This window comes from Grammomys surdaster, unplaced genomic scaffold (assembly GCF_004785775.1).
Source record: "Grammomys surdaster isolate TR1022 unplaced genomic scaffold, NIH_TR_1.0 308742, whole genome shotgun sequence".
Lineage (NCBI taxonomy): Eukaryota > Metazoa > Chordata > Mammalia > Rodentia > Muridae > Grammomys > Grammomys surdaster.
This window is the reverse complement of record NW_021625904.1, coordinates 10,129-24,254: the sequence shown is the minus strand read 5'-3', so window position 1 is coordinate 24,254 and position 14,126 is coordinate 10,129. Positions and strand designations below refer to the sequence as shown.

Genomic DNA, 14,126 nt, shown 5'->3' with positions numbered 1-14,126 from the left:
TGGGTTCTCAGATGGGCTGGTGGCATTAGTTTTTCAAGAGGAAGGATTCCTCCTCATTCTTCTATGTTCTACAGAGGACACTGAGGCTTAGATTTAGGGATCTTGGCAAATGCATTTATGGTGTCCATGATGGAGGCTGAGCTTGTTGTTGAGGTACACATTGTTCCTGGTGGATTTCTTCACAGGACACTCTTTCCATTTTTTCCCCACACAAATATACATGTGGATAAATGCATACATAAAGAATCTGTGTGAATCCCTCAAAGTTCATTCCAGTCTCTTGTCAAGTCTCACTCACTGTTGAAATGTGTTCCGTCTTCTTGGGTTGCTGAATAGAGAGTTCCTAAATATCCTGAATGTCAGCAGGGTTATCCGGTGCCTCATCCATTAACCACTTAGTCACTGAACCTCCCAGTTTCCCCAAGGACGAATTTCCTGCCCAAGGAGTGAATGGGTCTCAGCTGTTGCATCACAGAGTGAAACGCTTCCCCCCACACACCGCTCCTTACCGGGGTAAGTCAAACACTGGAGAACAAGGCAGGTTCATCCACTAGGGAAATACTGAGCGCATGTGATGGGAGGGGACGGTGTGGATGGGATGAGGTGAGCATCACTATTTGTGGAGACATGGCGTAGGTGGTTCAGTCTTCCCTAGATGTCAGGAAAGTCAGGAGATCCTGCAGTCTGCAGAAACAGGATCCTTGAGGGACTCAGAAACATAGGAGTCTTGAGGGGCCAAGAGGTGAGTTGGTTAAGTTCACTATGGTAATGTCCTACTTGATTCAAGTAGTAAACAGAGAAGAAGCTTCTCCTTCTACCCAGTTCCTTGTTCCCCCAGCTTTGGAGGTAGTTTTCTCAATCGGAATTTGTTGAATAGTTGCTAAGTTCTGGGTGTCAGATGAAGTTATGGCAGGTTTCCTAGGGAATCAGGCAAGAGGACAGGCTGAGCTGTTCACCACCTTCTGTGGGGTCAGATACAAGGAGTGGCAAAGTACCACAAGCCCAAGCTTTCTTCTGAACTCTTCTAGTCCCATCCAGGCTTCTTCTCTGTCCCCATGCCCTACCCCAGAGCCAGCTCCAAATCCACAAAGCCTGGAGGAGCTGGTAGTTCCTAGAATTCCCTTAATCACAAAATCATTTCTGATTCAGAGACAAGGGTCAGTGGAGAAGGAAGACAACTGAATGCTGGCAAATTCCTGATGCTGTTCAGTAGATACAGTCCCATCAACTCTAGCTGCTTCCTTACCCTATCACAATCTCTGCTTCCTTGGAACTCACCTCCTGTTTCAAAGGACTTAGTTCACTCAGGGAAGGAAAAAAAGAAATGCAGTTGTCACACCACAAATATAGGCAGACACAACGTGGGGAGTATGTTCTTTCTGACAGTATGCTGTGAGGAAATATTACAATGCCATTTTGTAAATATAGGGATTTGGGAGACTTTGAAGAAACAGAGTGCTGCCTGGACTTGTGTTCATTGATTAGAATTTGAAATTATGAACATGACTAGCTATTTCATATGTATTGCCATCCCTCGAATAATAGCCTTACTTTAGAAACGACCCCTGACTCATTCTTGGCATAATCTTACGATACTTATTTGGACATTACTTTTTACAGACCCTGATCCAAATTACCAAATTGTCAACTGCAAGAGAAGTGAAGGACACTGTCAAGAATACTGTAATTTTATGGAAACACAAGTGGGCTACTGTTCAAAAAAGAAAGAAGCCTGCTGCTTACATCCGTTCTGATCGTGCAGATCACTGAAGCTGAAGTGACCTGCACAGCTGTAAGGTCTTCTGAACTATCATGTCCTTCCAGGTGTGGCCACACTAGAGAAGAGTCTAAACAGAGAAAGATAGCTCTATCGATGTCCAGAAACCTACGAATTGTAGTATGACAAAACTAATCAACAAAGGCTGTGTACACACTATCTTACAAAAGGCTTGCTAGCTTCAGACACATCTCCAGAGCCATACTATTCATGCTGGATGATGTGACAAAAATAAACCTTCATAGAAAAGCATTCAAACAATGTGGTCATTCATTTAGGGAAAGATTTGAGTTACTCCTCTTTGTCATGGATACTGAGAAATGTGAAAGGCATACATGGGTAAGATACACACAGAAATAAATATCTGAATGGACAGAGAAAGTGACCTTGTATCTTCTCTTTAAGATGGCTGTATCTTAGACAGTAGTAGTAGAGTATTAAGATGTGGCTTCGTTATTACCCCAGAACCTTGAAATGCCCAAGATGCAACTCACAGGCCACATGAAGCCCATAAAGAAGGAAGACCAAGTGGGGGTAATTCGGTCCTTCTTAGAAGGAGCAACAAAATACTCAAGGGAGCAAATATGGAGACAAAGTGAGGGACAGAAACTGAAGGAGGGGCCATCTGAAGACTTTTCCACCTGAGTATCCATCCCATGTGCAGTCACCAAAGGTAGATGCTGATGTGGAAGTCAGGAAGTGCATGCTGATAAGAGCCTGATATGGATGTCTCCTCAGAGGCCTTCAAGAGTCTGATATATTCAGAGGCAGATGCTCACAACTAGCCATTGAACTGATAATGGGGTTCTCAATGGAGGAGTTAGAGTGAAGACTGAAGGAGCTGAAAGGGTTTGCGGCACCATGAGGAGAGCAACAATATCAACTAACCACAGCTCCCAGGGTCTAAACCACCAGGCTGGGAGCACTTAGGGAGGGATCCAGGGCTTCAGCTGAATATGTAAGAATGGAGGGCCCTGCTGGGCACAGGTGGAAGATGAGATCCTTGGCCTCATGATGGCTGGACGCCCCAGGGGGTGGGAATTTTGAGGGTGGGGAAGTGGGAGTGGGGGGTAGGTAGGGGTTACATCCACAGAGAAGAAGGAGGAGGGGTAAGGGGATAGGGGGTTCCCAGGTCGGTGGGGGATGGGGTAAGGGGACAACATAGGAAATGTAAATAAAACATCCAAGAAAAAAAAAAAAAAGATGTGGCTCCATGGGAATCTGAAAAGGGTTTGTAGGATGATCAGAAATGTGTTAAGTTGGGAGAAGGGACAGAAATTTCCAAGCATAGGCTGCAGTTTGTACAAAGATATAGGGACATGGAAGGGTCATTAACCCATTAAATGGGAAGAGTTCAAGTACAAGGGAGGTTAATTCACAGGAGCAAGTGTTCTCCATCTGGGACTGGGTACAATGCCATCAAGGCCAACAGAGCACAAAACCTTGGACTGCTAAACAAGAGGTAGTTATATCAGGTGCTCTAAGATGTCAACAGCTTGTCTGTGCTCATTCTAACAACAGACTGAAGAATGCATTAGTACAAAATTAAAACCAGTGTTTAATTCTCTGTAGCCTCAGCAAACATGAAAATACAAAACCTCATCCATTTCTAGGGCTCATCACTCAGGTGGGAGCTGTAAACTTCGGGTTGTTTCTTGATTGTTCTATTTCTCTTCTAGGATTGTATGTAGCTCACACGAGCACCAAACTCAATATGTAGCCAAAGATGACCTTCAACTTCTGATCCTCCTACCTTTACCCTGCAAATGCTGGATTCAAAGAGATGCAATACCATACCTGGCCTAGAAGTTGAGTTTTAGGCACAGGAATAAACTTCTTTCAAGGGAACAGTATGTATGCAAATTGCTCCCACCATGAACTGGATGCCTTGTGCCTATTGTCCTTGTGTTGTAGAAGGGCTGCTGTAAGAACTTGTAACATATTTAAAGCCACCTCTCTGGTCTCTGTGGTTTAGAGACACCTGTGACTGCTCATCTCTCAGGACTAGCTAAATCAGGAGCCAAACTCTACAGAGTGAGGAGCATGGATAACCTGTAAAACTCTTTGTGAGACAATCTTTTAATACGAATGCAAGACTGAACATGGGTCTTCTCATCTATGCCGCTCTCAAAAATTATTCCCAGGTGATCACAAAAAAAACCTTTTTAAATTTTGGAAAAAAATATGGTGTTCAAAACAGGACACTATTGCAGCAAGCTGTCTCCTTAAAGGGATATTACATATCATTAAAGGGATATTTACACATCCCTTAAATGTGAGAAAGATGAAGGTGTTATGAAACCAAAGAAAAGTTTAAGATAAAAATCCTCAAAGGTTGTTCCCTGTCCTTGTAGGAGGCCAGTGTTCATATAATTTGTGCAAAATTAACTGTTAAAACTGTTTAAAATCAATCTGGAGTCCAATAAATATCATTGATGATTTAAGTTATTATATCTTACAGGGTATCCCATAGATTTATTGCATTATTTCTATGTTTGAAATATACATGTAAGGAACCAAAAGCTTTGTGCTCTGGAATATGCATGTATGTGCAAAGCCATCTGCCAAGCACAGACAGATATTGTGTAGTATACTTAAACAGTTCCGAATTATATAAATTTAAGCTAAGAAAGAACTTTCTGAACATTAAAATAATAAGTCTTGCAAACATGTTACCCAGGAAAGCTGTAGAGCTTCATTGGATTCACAAGAAAAAAAGTCAAACCTTACTCTTTTTTTTTTTTATATACCCATCGGAGGTAAATTTTGCATTTCTGTTTGTGGACAAGGGAGTGGACATGATGACCTCTCGAGGTCAGCTCTGAGCCATTGGTTCCATTTGTCATCGTGTTTATGTTAGTTTTGCAGATGCTATTTGTTTCAGAATCCCAAACAATGACACCAGCTTTATGGACACCTGCTCTACCCTAGTGGGAAGATATTCTAGCCAGCAATATCTCAGGCTGCTAAAGTGTCAGCTGAGCTACCTGGTGTTCTCATTTCTACATTACCTTGCACACACAATGTCCTTCCTCTTCTTGAACATAGAAGCCTTCCAAGGCTTTGATCTCCTGCTTTGTTCATTGCTTGGGGCTTCCCCATCATCAGGAAGTTTGTTTCTTCCTCAGCACCCTGCCAGCCAGACGGCTGGGTGTAGGCAGGATCAGTTAATCCTGTTCCCAACTCAGCTTCCTACATCTTATGCTCACCACACATAACCTTTTCTTTCTGTCAGCATATATGGTGAGCATAGCAACCTGAGGCCTGGGCTGATGTGGGCTGGCTTGTCTTCACTTCTTAGGACACAGGAAAAGATACTGTGGCTCCCGAGAAATTCCCTTGGGGAGTAAGAAGAAAAACTGTGAGACTGAGTTTGTGAGCACAGCTCTGTTGCTTTCTTGATGAAACAAAACTGGCGTCCTGGAGCAATCCAAATAATATCAGCTTCCCCATGCAGACGAGGGAGGCAGGGAAACAGTGCACAGCCTTCTGGTGTGGCAGAGATCTCCTCAGAGGGGTCTCATACATGGCTCTGTTGAGTTTAAGTGCTTGTCAGGTGATGGGATGACACATCAGGTCACTCTTTCAGCTTTGAGGGAAGCAGGAAAATATTCTAGAAGCATTTCTCTCTCTCTCTGTCCCTCCCTCCCTCTGTCCTTCCTTCCCTCACTCCCTCCCTCCCTCCCTCCGTCCCTCCCTCCTTCTCTTTTTGCCTAACTTTCTAGGGACTCTCTCTTGGATCCCAACTCCAGCCTCCTCTGGTAAGAACTTTAGACATAGAGAATTCTAATCATTGCCTGCTTCTGTCTTATCTGAGGCCCCTGCTCTGGGCTCCTTTGTTCCTCTGTTTCACTGTAAGACACACAACACATTAAGAGATTAAATCTTTAAGTAATGCTTTGTCCAGATCCAGGGATCTGAGAAGGCAAAGGGTTAACACCTTGAAAACAGACTGTCTTCTCTCTCATCTGCAGCCAGCAGACTTCTCAGGCAAGGGAGGAGCAAGGACAGTCAGGCATGCAGGAGCCCAGGTTTGACCCCAGGGCCAGGTTGTCCCCAATGTTTATGAGACTTGTGGCAGGTGTACCTCTCTACCATCCTCTGTTCACTTCCTTGTTCCCTGGACTTCTGGGTTCAGCCACTTTTGGAAGACTGAGTCACGCCAGTGTTTGCATTACCTGCCTGAAGTGTTGACTCAGAACAAGCGAGTGTAACACTGCGTCCTCACTAAGCGACTAATACCACATGCATGCAGACACCTTTCTACAACAGGAAGGCAAAAGAGCCCCTATCCATTCCTCTGTTCCCTATCACTTGGTCTGATTAATTATAAGTATGAAGCAGACTTTGAAGAAGGAAAGTTTAATTCAGTGTAGATTTGACTTTAGGGACTAACAGGTCAAATTTATATAGACTTAACACTGGAGGAAAGTTGTAATTATGTTATTTTATTATTTATTTTATGTATGTATGTATGTATGTATGTATGTATGTATGTATCTATCTATCTATCTATCTATCTATCCATCTATCTATCCATCTTTTATTTGCCAGCATGGATGTAAGTACACCATGTATATGTTTGGCACTCAGGAAGGCTAGACAAGGGTGTCAGATCTCCTGACTGGAGTTACAGATGGTTGCAAGCCACCACGTGGGTGCTGAGAACAGAACCTAAGTTCTCTGCAAAAGCAGCGAGTGCCCTTCACCACTGAGCCATCTTTCCAGTCCCCATATCGTAACTTTCTTCTTGGGATGATACGTAAATCTAATAATAAGGATATAAGAAAGTGGGTATTAACATGGAATATTTAGAGGAAGAATTTAGTACCCGGCATTCCACTTTTCAAAGGGCCATGAATTATTTTGAAAAGCAAAAACTAATTGGCCACCTATGGCTTCTGGGAGGAGCATGATCCCTTCTGTAGGGTAACCCCGATAAAGTTCTCTCTCTCTCTCTCTCTCTCTCTCTCTCTCTCTCTCTCTCTCTCTCCCTCTCTTTCTCTCTGTGTTTGTGTGTATGTATGTATATATATAAATCTTATAAAATAGTAGGTTTCCATGAGGCTTTCAGAAACCCTTAGTGTTGTTATTCTTCTCCCTCTTCACAGCTTTCCTCTCCTCCCATCTCTCCCCTCTGAGCCTATCCTTCCCACTATTCCCCCTTTGACAGTTGATGACTTCTGGGTGAGGGAGTCAGTTTCTTTAAGCATGTGGCCCCTGGTGGGCCAACGAGCTCCAGCAGTGACCCCACCAGCAGCAGCACACACACATACACCTGCAGTGACCCCACAACCAACGGCACACACACACACACACACACACACACATCCGCAGCTCATAGGCAACACAAACACTTGCTTGTTTTACAGCAAGTCTGACTCTGATGATAATTTTATTAATTTCAACTGAAAACCGTTAGCCCTCCTAACTGTCATATTCCTGTATGGTTTTGAAATGATAGGAAGTTCAACAGCTGTCTTTTGACACTATTTCTTCTTTGAAAGTCCTCCAGCGCGCAGGAGTGCCACGCCCAGTGGGGTGACAGGCCTTTGACCTTTGTGTCTCACCTGATCTAGTTACTCCTGCAGATGTGCTTCTTCTCCCTTTGGTTTGACGGCTCAGGTCTGGTCTTCACCTCGTCAGCTCCAATTCTGAAGTGGTGTCTCCTCCTCCACGTCACAGCTCTGTCTGCTCGGCTAGCCCTCACTCCTCAGCCTGTTCCTGACAGCTCTCATCTTGTCTTGTCCTTTTAAACACGTTTCTTTAATTAGCAAAGATTAATTTTTGCTAAAATGGGGCATAAGTTTGTCTTCCAATTCCCTCAATGTCTTAAAAATAGGGAGGTGATGCAGGTCAGAAACTTGTGTCTCCCAGCCTCCAGATCTGGATCACAGGTGAGCCCTCCAATTCTGGATTGCAGTTCATTCCAGATATATTCAAGTTCACAACCAGGAATAGCCATTACAATATATATTTAACAAATCTACTCTTCTATGTCTTCCCTTTATTACATTTAGTTTCCCCAGTAATATTCCTTGACCTTTATTAGGTGGAGTTTATTGGCTACCTATACATTGATTTAAGTTCTGTGTCTATTAGCAAAAAAAATAAGGCCAGCTTGTTTGACAGATGTTTACTGGTACCCATTATATGCCAAGCAACATTCCAGATGTGAAATATACAACAAAGAATGAGTGGACCAAATCTCTCTACTCTCACAAGACAAACAAATGGGAAAAGCAATTGGCTTTCCTCATGTCTGCTGGAGATTGGTACCATTTTGTTTCCGTGCCACCTCTGTCTCAGGTGAGTGTCATTCCTGGACCAGTTCTAGTCTGTCGAGTGATTCAATTCATGAAGGCACTGAGAATAATTTGGAAGGAAAATCTCTAATGTGCATTTGGGAGGCCACATCAGAACCACAGGATTCTTCCAGCCAACTGTGATCCAAACTGGGCAGGGATAGATATCCAGTGCCCTGTGCCTCAAATTCCTGCAGAGCTTACCCACAGTGAAGGCTCCAGCTCCTCCACTTTTGAGGCTATTATAGAGCAACAGGGCAGGTATAGCATTCCAGTTCACAAAGCTGTTTCCGAAAGATGTCAGTCATGAATTAAGCAGACAGTGTTGCAAACACAGTGTTAGGGATATAACAATCCCTTGAAGTGGTGTTTACTGTTCTCATACGGATACAGAATCCAAAGATAGAATGCATGCAGATCAGTGTTTAGTTTCTCAATGAGTGGGAAGTTCCTGCCAAATGCAGAATTAATAAAGATTGGATTCTGATTGTTAAGAATTAGGTGGCGGGGGTGGGGATGGTCGTACAATAATGTCTGACTACTGCCTCACTGTTTTATAGCTGTACTCTGAAAGGTTTGGATACTTCAGTTTCCTTACACTCTGTGAGTAATTCCTTCTTTCAGTTTTTATGTTTTAGAAAATGGTGAAATTGTTGGGGTTAGGGTTAGGAGTTGGGGTTATTATGAAAAAGTCTTGACAGTAGAGGGGGAGTAGTTGAAAAAGAAAGGGTTCAGAGGGTTGGGGATATGAAGGTTAATGGTGAGTCAATATGACCACAATACAGTGCCTATGTACACATTTATAAAGAATAGATTCATTAAATGTCACTAATAAGATGGTTATGAAAATATAGTTTAAAAATCCCTTCAGTACAGTTTGAGAACTTCCTGACCTAGGTTGAAAAGCCAACTCACTGGTGGCAGAAATAAGTGAATAGCATCCATGTTTATTCTACTTCTTCTCCAGGGTTGAATCTGTTACCAGGGAAGAGATTGGGACAGTGACTCTCAAGTAAGGATTGTGAAGTCGACCTAGAGACTGAGACATGCCGTCCTAAAGGACAGAACTGAGAAAGCCAAGCTCCCTGACTACGCTCAACAATACCCTTGCACAGATGCTGGTTCATATGGATACTGTAAGGTTGTAAGGAGCCAAGATCAGTTTGTTCCAACACATAACAGTTATCAGTGTGAGTCTGATCTTCACACATGTATATAGTTCATATCTGTTTTACATCCTTAATTCTTAAGTATCCTTTAGGGTAATGATCTGTTTTATTTTCATTTATTTTCCTGGTTGATTGATTGAGGGCACAGAAGCCATTTCATCATGGTCCTACTCATCCTAAAGTTATACTTCCATTGCTACTTTTGTTTTTTTTTCATATTTTTAAATTAATTCTTTAGAATTTTCACCCAATTCATTTTGATCCTAGTTGGCAACTTTCTGCTCTTTTACCAAGTACAGAAAGGCCTGTGACTCAGGAACTGATTGCTGGGTTTCTCAATCTTTGATCATTGTCATAACTGGAGATGTCTGACGGACACTTTGTCCTGTCTGTGGAGGGAACTCACTGTTCAGTTATACAGTAACTCAGGCATCATGGCTGACTCTTCTTTTTATCAAAACTCTCTTTTGTTCAGGCTGGAGGTCAAATATATGTGTTGTAGACTAGTTAATTGGGATAGAGGTCAGCTGACAAGAACATTATGAAGCTGTTGCAAAACTGAAAAAGCTTTCCATGTTCCCACTTAAAATGTCTCTCCAATATATGCCAAGTCCAGAATGTGTGTGTGTGTGTACATATATATACATATATATATGTATGTATATATATACATACACACATACATATACACATATATATTATGAATATATTAAAGTCCAGAATAACGTTTGAAGTCTGCTGTTTAGGTAGCAATAAGGGTATAAATCATATACACTTACTTACAAACTAGGAGCTGCTGGAAGGGTTAATGAGAAACTATTAGAATTGTCACTGAAGCACTGAGGACAGAAGCCTTGCTTTTTCTCCTCTTTGGTTTATAGTTGATACACATTAATTATGTATAATGAGTTTGAATATGACAGTTTAATGCATATACGCTTTATATTTTGGTCACGTTCACACGAATTGCTCTCTTGTATCCCCTCTTACTTCCAAACAACGGAGTCTACTCCCTGATGTCCCACTTTTGTGTCTTTAACTGGCCTTGAGTTACTTTAAGGTTGCTTACAGAGACGCTGATGAAGAGTTCTTGACAGAATCATGGAGACCTTAGCATGTCGCCCCCACTGAATTAAGTGTCTCCCTGTCTTCCATCAACCATTTACTGCCTATAAATCCTCAGAGAAGGGGCTAGGCTTTGAGTCCCTCCCTTTCTCCTTGGCAGGATGTTGGCCAGCCCAAGCTTGTGCAAATAACCCCAGCCACTGTGAATTCAAGAACACAGCCTTTTCAGTTTCTATCAGAATCTTAAGAGAAGTGAATCCAATTGGTCAGAGACTAAAATAGGACCAAGATGACCACCTGCACTGACTATGTGTTTCAGGCTCAGTAAATCTTCATGAGAAAATTTCCCTGGATTCTACTTCAGGGATACCCTTTCTGAAGATTGCTTTCTGTTTTCAAAATCCAACTGGGGTCTCTATTCTGTGTCTACAAAGCTCCATAAATCTCCCTCTAGATACACATCAGTGTTGTTCCACACCCCTGGAGGCTCCCTGACCCCTCCAACTGACCTCTTCAAGTGGGGAGAACCTTGACTGATATGAGATATCCCTTCCTCTTCCAATGTGGACAACATCCTGGCTTTGAATAGTTTGATTTTGCAAATTTGTGAGTTTGGTGTGTTCTAGCTGGCCTTCTGTCAACTTTGCATTCCTGTGGTGTGGCTGTCTTCTTCATGTTTTCCTGTTCCCATCTCTGTGTGGGAAATTACTGATTGTTTCATGGTGTTGTAATGTGCCACTTACATTTCGACTACAGACTATGATGAGTAATGCTACCTTGAATGTTCTTTTACACCCTCTTAGTCTCACACGGGACTCTGGTTTTTTTTTTTTGGGCCAGATTATCTGGGTGTGGCTTCTGGTCACACTCTTTGTGGTGTTCTCAACTGAGGTGGATCCTGGCCAGCTGAATACTTTGAAAGCCAAGGAGACATCTTTACCAAGTTGAGTCTCTGTCACCTACCATCTTACCACACCACCAGGGCTTGGTGCAATGTAGCCAGTCCCCAGTGTCCCCAGTGTCCCCAGTGTCCCAAGATTTCTTTCTTTTTAGATTTCACATGCTACATTGGCCAATCTCTGCCTCTGGGGAATGCCACAATACCTGTCTATTTTTAGGTAAAAAAGAAAGATTACCTGGTACCATCTGCCCACAGCCTAACTCAGTGGAGCAGATAAATATACTCATTCCCATGTAGCATTCTCCAAAACTATAAAGGTCTCCTCTTTGTCCTTTCCCGCCTGGCTTAACTCAATCATCAGTCACCTTGCACAGAGCGCGAGCCATATAACATGAAGATTTTGTTACTCTTTGGTGTTTTCTTCTGCTTGATTCAAGGAAACTCAGGTAAATGTCTTCTGAGTAGCCCTGGAAAAGGCAGGACTCTCTTTTAGTTTGTAGACAGCTTTGAGGTGTGTCCAGGAATAAGCATCCAGCACAGATGGTTGGATCACTCTGGGGCTCAGGATTGGACCACTTTCATAATGAAGAGGTTTTATTTTTTTTTTTTATTTTTGTTTGCTCATTTGTTGAGAGTTGTGAATTTTACAGCACAAGACAAAGAGGCCTGTTTCCTCCAATACGAATAGAAAGATCTGATTACAGTCTGAGCTGGTTTATTCAGGACAGAATTACAGCCGTCCACGTGTCAGAGCAGGAGCTGCAGATAAAGTGTGACTGCCATGCTGTGAGCAGAGAATGTTTGCACATCTATGGCTCTTCCATGGCCTTTGCATATAACCTATTACATCCACAAAAAAAAAAAAAAACAGCTGCATCCTTTCAGTGAATTTTCAAATGAGAGAAAATAAGTACATTTAAGAAAGCTAGAGTCCAGATCCTGTAGCCTTTCAGTTAGTGGCTCTTCTGTAGCCTTTGAATTAGTGGCTCTTCTGTCAAGGTAGACTACCCCGACACCTCCATGTCCCCTCCAAACCATGGTAGACTTGATGAACACAGTATCATCAATTGGGCCCCATCTGAAGTCTTGCTACTGCCGGAGACTATTTTTCTAAACGTGTCAGGCATCCTCAGTGTTGCTGTTGCTTTAAACACAGTGTGCAGCATTGTTAGAAAGGCCTCTTTTTCAACCATCTCTTTCCCACCGTGTTTTCTTTCTGGGGACTCTAGTTGGCTAATTTTTTTTTTTACTTAAAAGGCTGCACAATGCACATTTTTATTCTTTTTATTGCAATAATAAGAGTTGAAAATCCAGCCACAAGCTGAGACAGACCCAGTTCTAAGTCTCCTACAGCCTGAGACCTACCTTCTGTTATTCTGTTTTTTTTTTAATGCCACCCTCCGGTTCCCACAGTGGACCTCTATCTCCAGGTGGCTGAGGAACTCTGGTGGATCACGGCCTACAGTGGGCCAGGTGATTTCACACCCCTCCTGTTATGCCATCCTGGAAAATATAAATGATTGTTACTGAAAACTAAGGAGGAAAATCTCAATGACACTGAGATTTAACCCTGTAAGAGTGGAGCAGATTCTTTGCACTGGGCTGAGGGCTGGAGTCTCTGTTTATCTCCTTTGGTTGTATCCACAGGGGACATACCACCTGGAATCAGAAACACCGTGTGCCTCATGCAGCAGGGCTACTGCAGGCTCTTCATGTGCCGTTCTGGTGAGAGAAAGGGGGACATATGCTCCGATCCCTGGAACAGATGCTGCATACCCAGGTCCATTAAAGACAGAAGATAGAAGACTTAGGTTGGGAGACCTGGGATGTGGGGTGCAAACTCCTGGAAGGTGGAGACCTGGAAACACCCCAAAGGCTTTCTTTATGTGTGATGGATGGCGCATGCTCAGTAAACACATGCTGAATAAACCTATCACCGAGGCAAAGGTCCGATGAAAGGATTTTATTGAAAAAGGTGTTAATTTGCTATTTATTTGAAAGGACTTTGAGGAGTACCTGGTATGGTATGTTCTTCATTTCTCTACTTCGTCCTTTCTTCGTCACAGGTAATGTCTCCTACATACTCAGGGATAGGGTAGAGCAGAAACTAAGCTCGGCTCTAAACGCTGTTTTTAAATGGACAGGAATGGCCGACTCAGTGGCTTTATGTTCTTTATGGTGTCCATCATATCAAGCCTGGCGCTAGCTTCTCTCTTCTTGCGCAGGCCACCAGGGCTCCTCACATTCCAGAGTCTTCTCACATTGTGACACCTACACCTAAGTAGAACTTTGCTGCCTTTCAGCATTTACTCTTATGTTATCCCAACCAAGTGACATGGTAACCTTACCGTCTTATAGAGAATATAATAAGGTTTAAACACAGCTATTCCGGGGATTTAAGAAAAATGAAAACAAACAAACAAAAATTGTGAGGTCAATCAAATTGTTCCAAATCAGAAATTCATAAACAGGATTCTTGATGTGCCTGTAAGGATGTTCATTCTGTTACTTTTATTTTTAAATGTTTGTTTGTTAATTTTTTTTTTGGTGTGTGTATGTGTGTGTTGTTTTATGTGTATACAGCATGTTTATGGGTATATATGTATGGTGTATTTGTGTGTATATGGTATGTTTATGGGTGTATGTATGGGTGTATATGTATGGTGTATTTGTGTGTGTACAGTGTGTTTGTCGGTGTGTGTATGTGTATGGTGTTTGTGTGTGTGGGGGGCCATGCTATGTGCACATATGGAAGCAAGAGAATTTGGGGATGAGTTCTTTTCTTCCTCCATGGGTGCTGGGGTGGAACTCAGGTCATCAGACCTCCACAGCCAGGGGTTTCATTGGCTGACCCACCTCGCCCGAGCCCCACGCCAAGCTTTCTCTCGATTAGCAGATAAACATCCCTT

At 42.7% G+C, this 14,126-nt stretch overlaps 1 protein-coding gene and 1 long non-coding RNA gene across 2 annotated transcripts; both read left to right on the top strand.

Moving 5' to 3' along the window:
• The first annotated feature begins 356 nt into the window (after positions 1–356).
• On the top strand, positions 357–1,754 carry LOC114616173. Its single transcript, XR_003710599.1, has 2 exons — positions 357–513; positions 1,621–1,754. It is a non-coding gene; the product is annotated as an uncharacterized LOC114616173 (long non-coding RNA).
• A 9,854-nt stretch (positions 1,755–11,608) lies between these two features.
• On the top strand, positions 11,609–13,019 carry LOC114616174 (sperm-associated antigen 11-like). Its single transcript, XM_028761693.1, has 2 exons — positions 11,609–11,663; positions 12,865–13,019. The coding sequence occupies exons 1-2, from the start codon at positions 11,609–11,611 to the stop codon at positions 13,017–13,019; spliced, it is 210 nt and encodes a 69-aa protein (XP_028617526.1).
• The last annotated feature ends 1,107 nt before the right edge of the window (positions 13,020–14,126 follow it).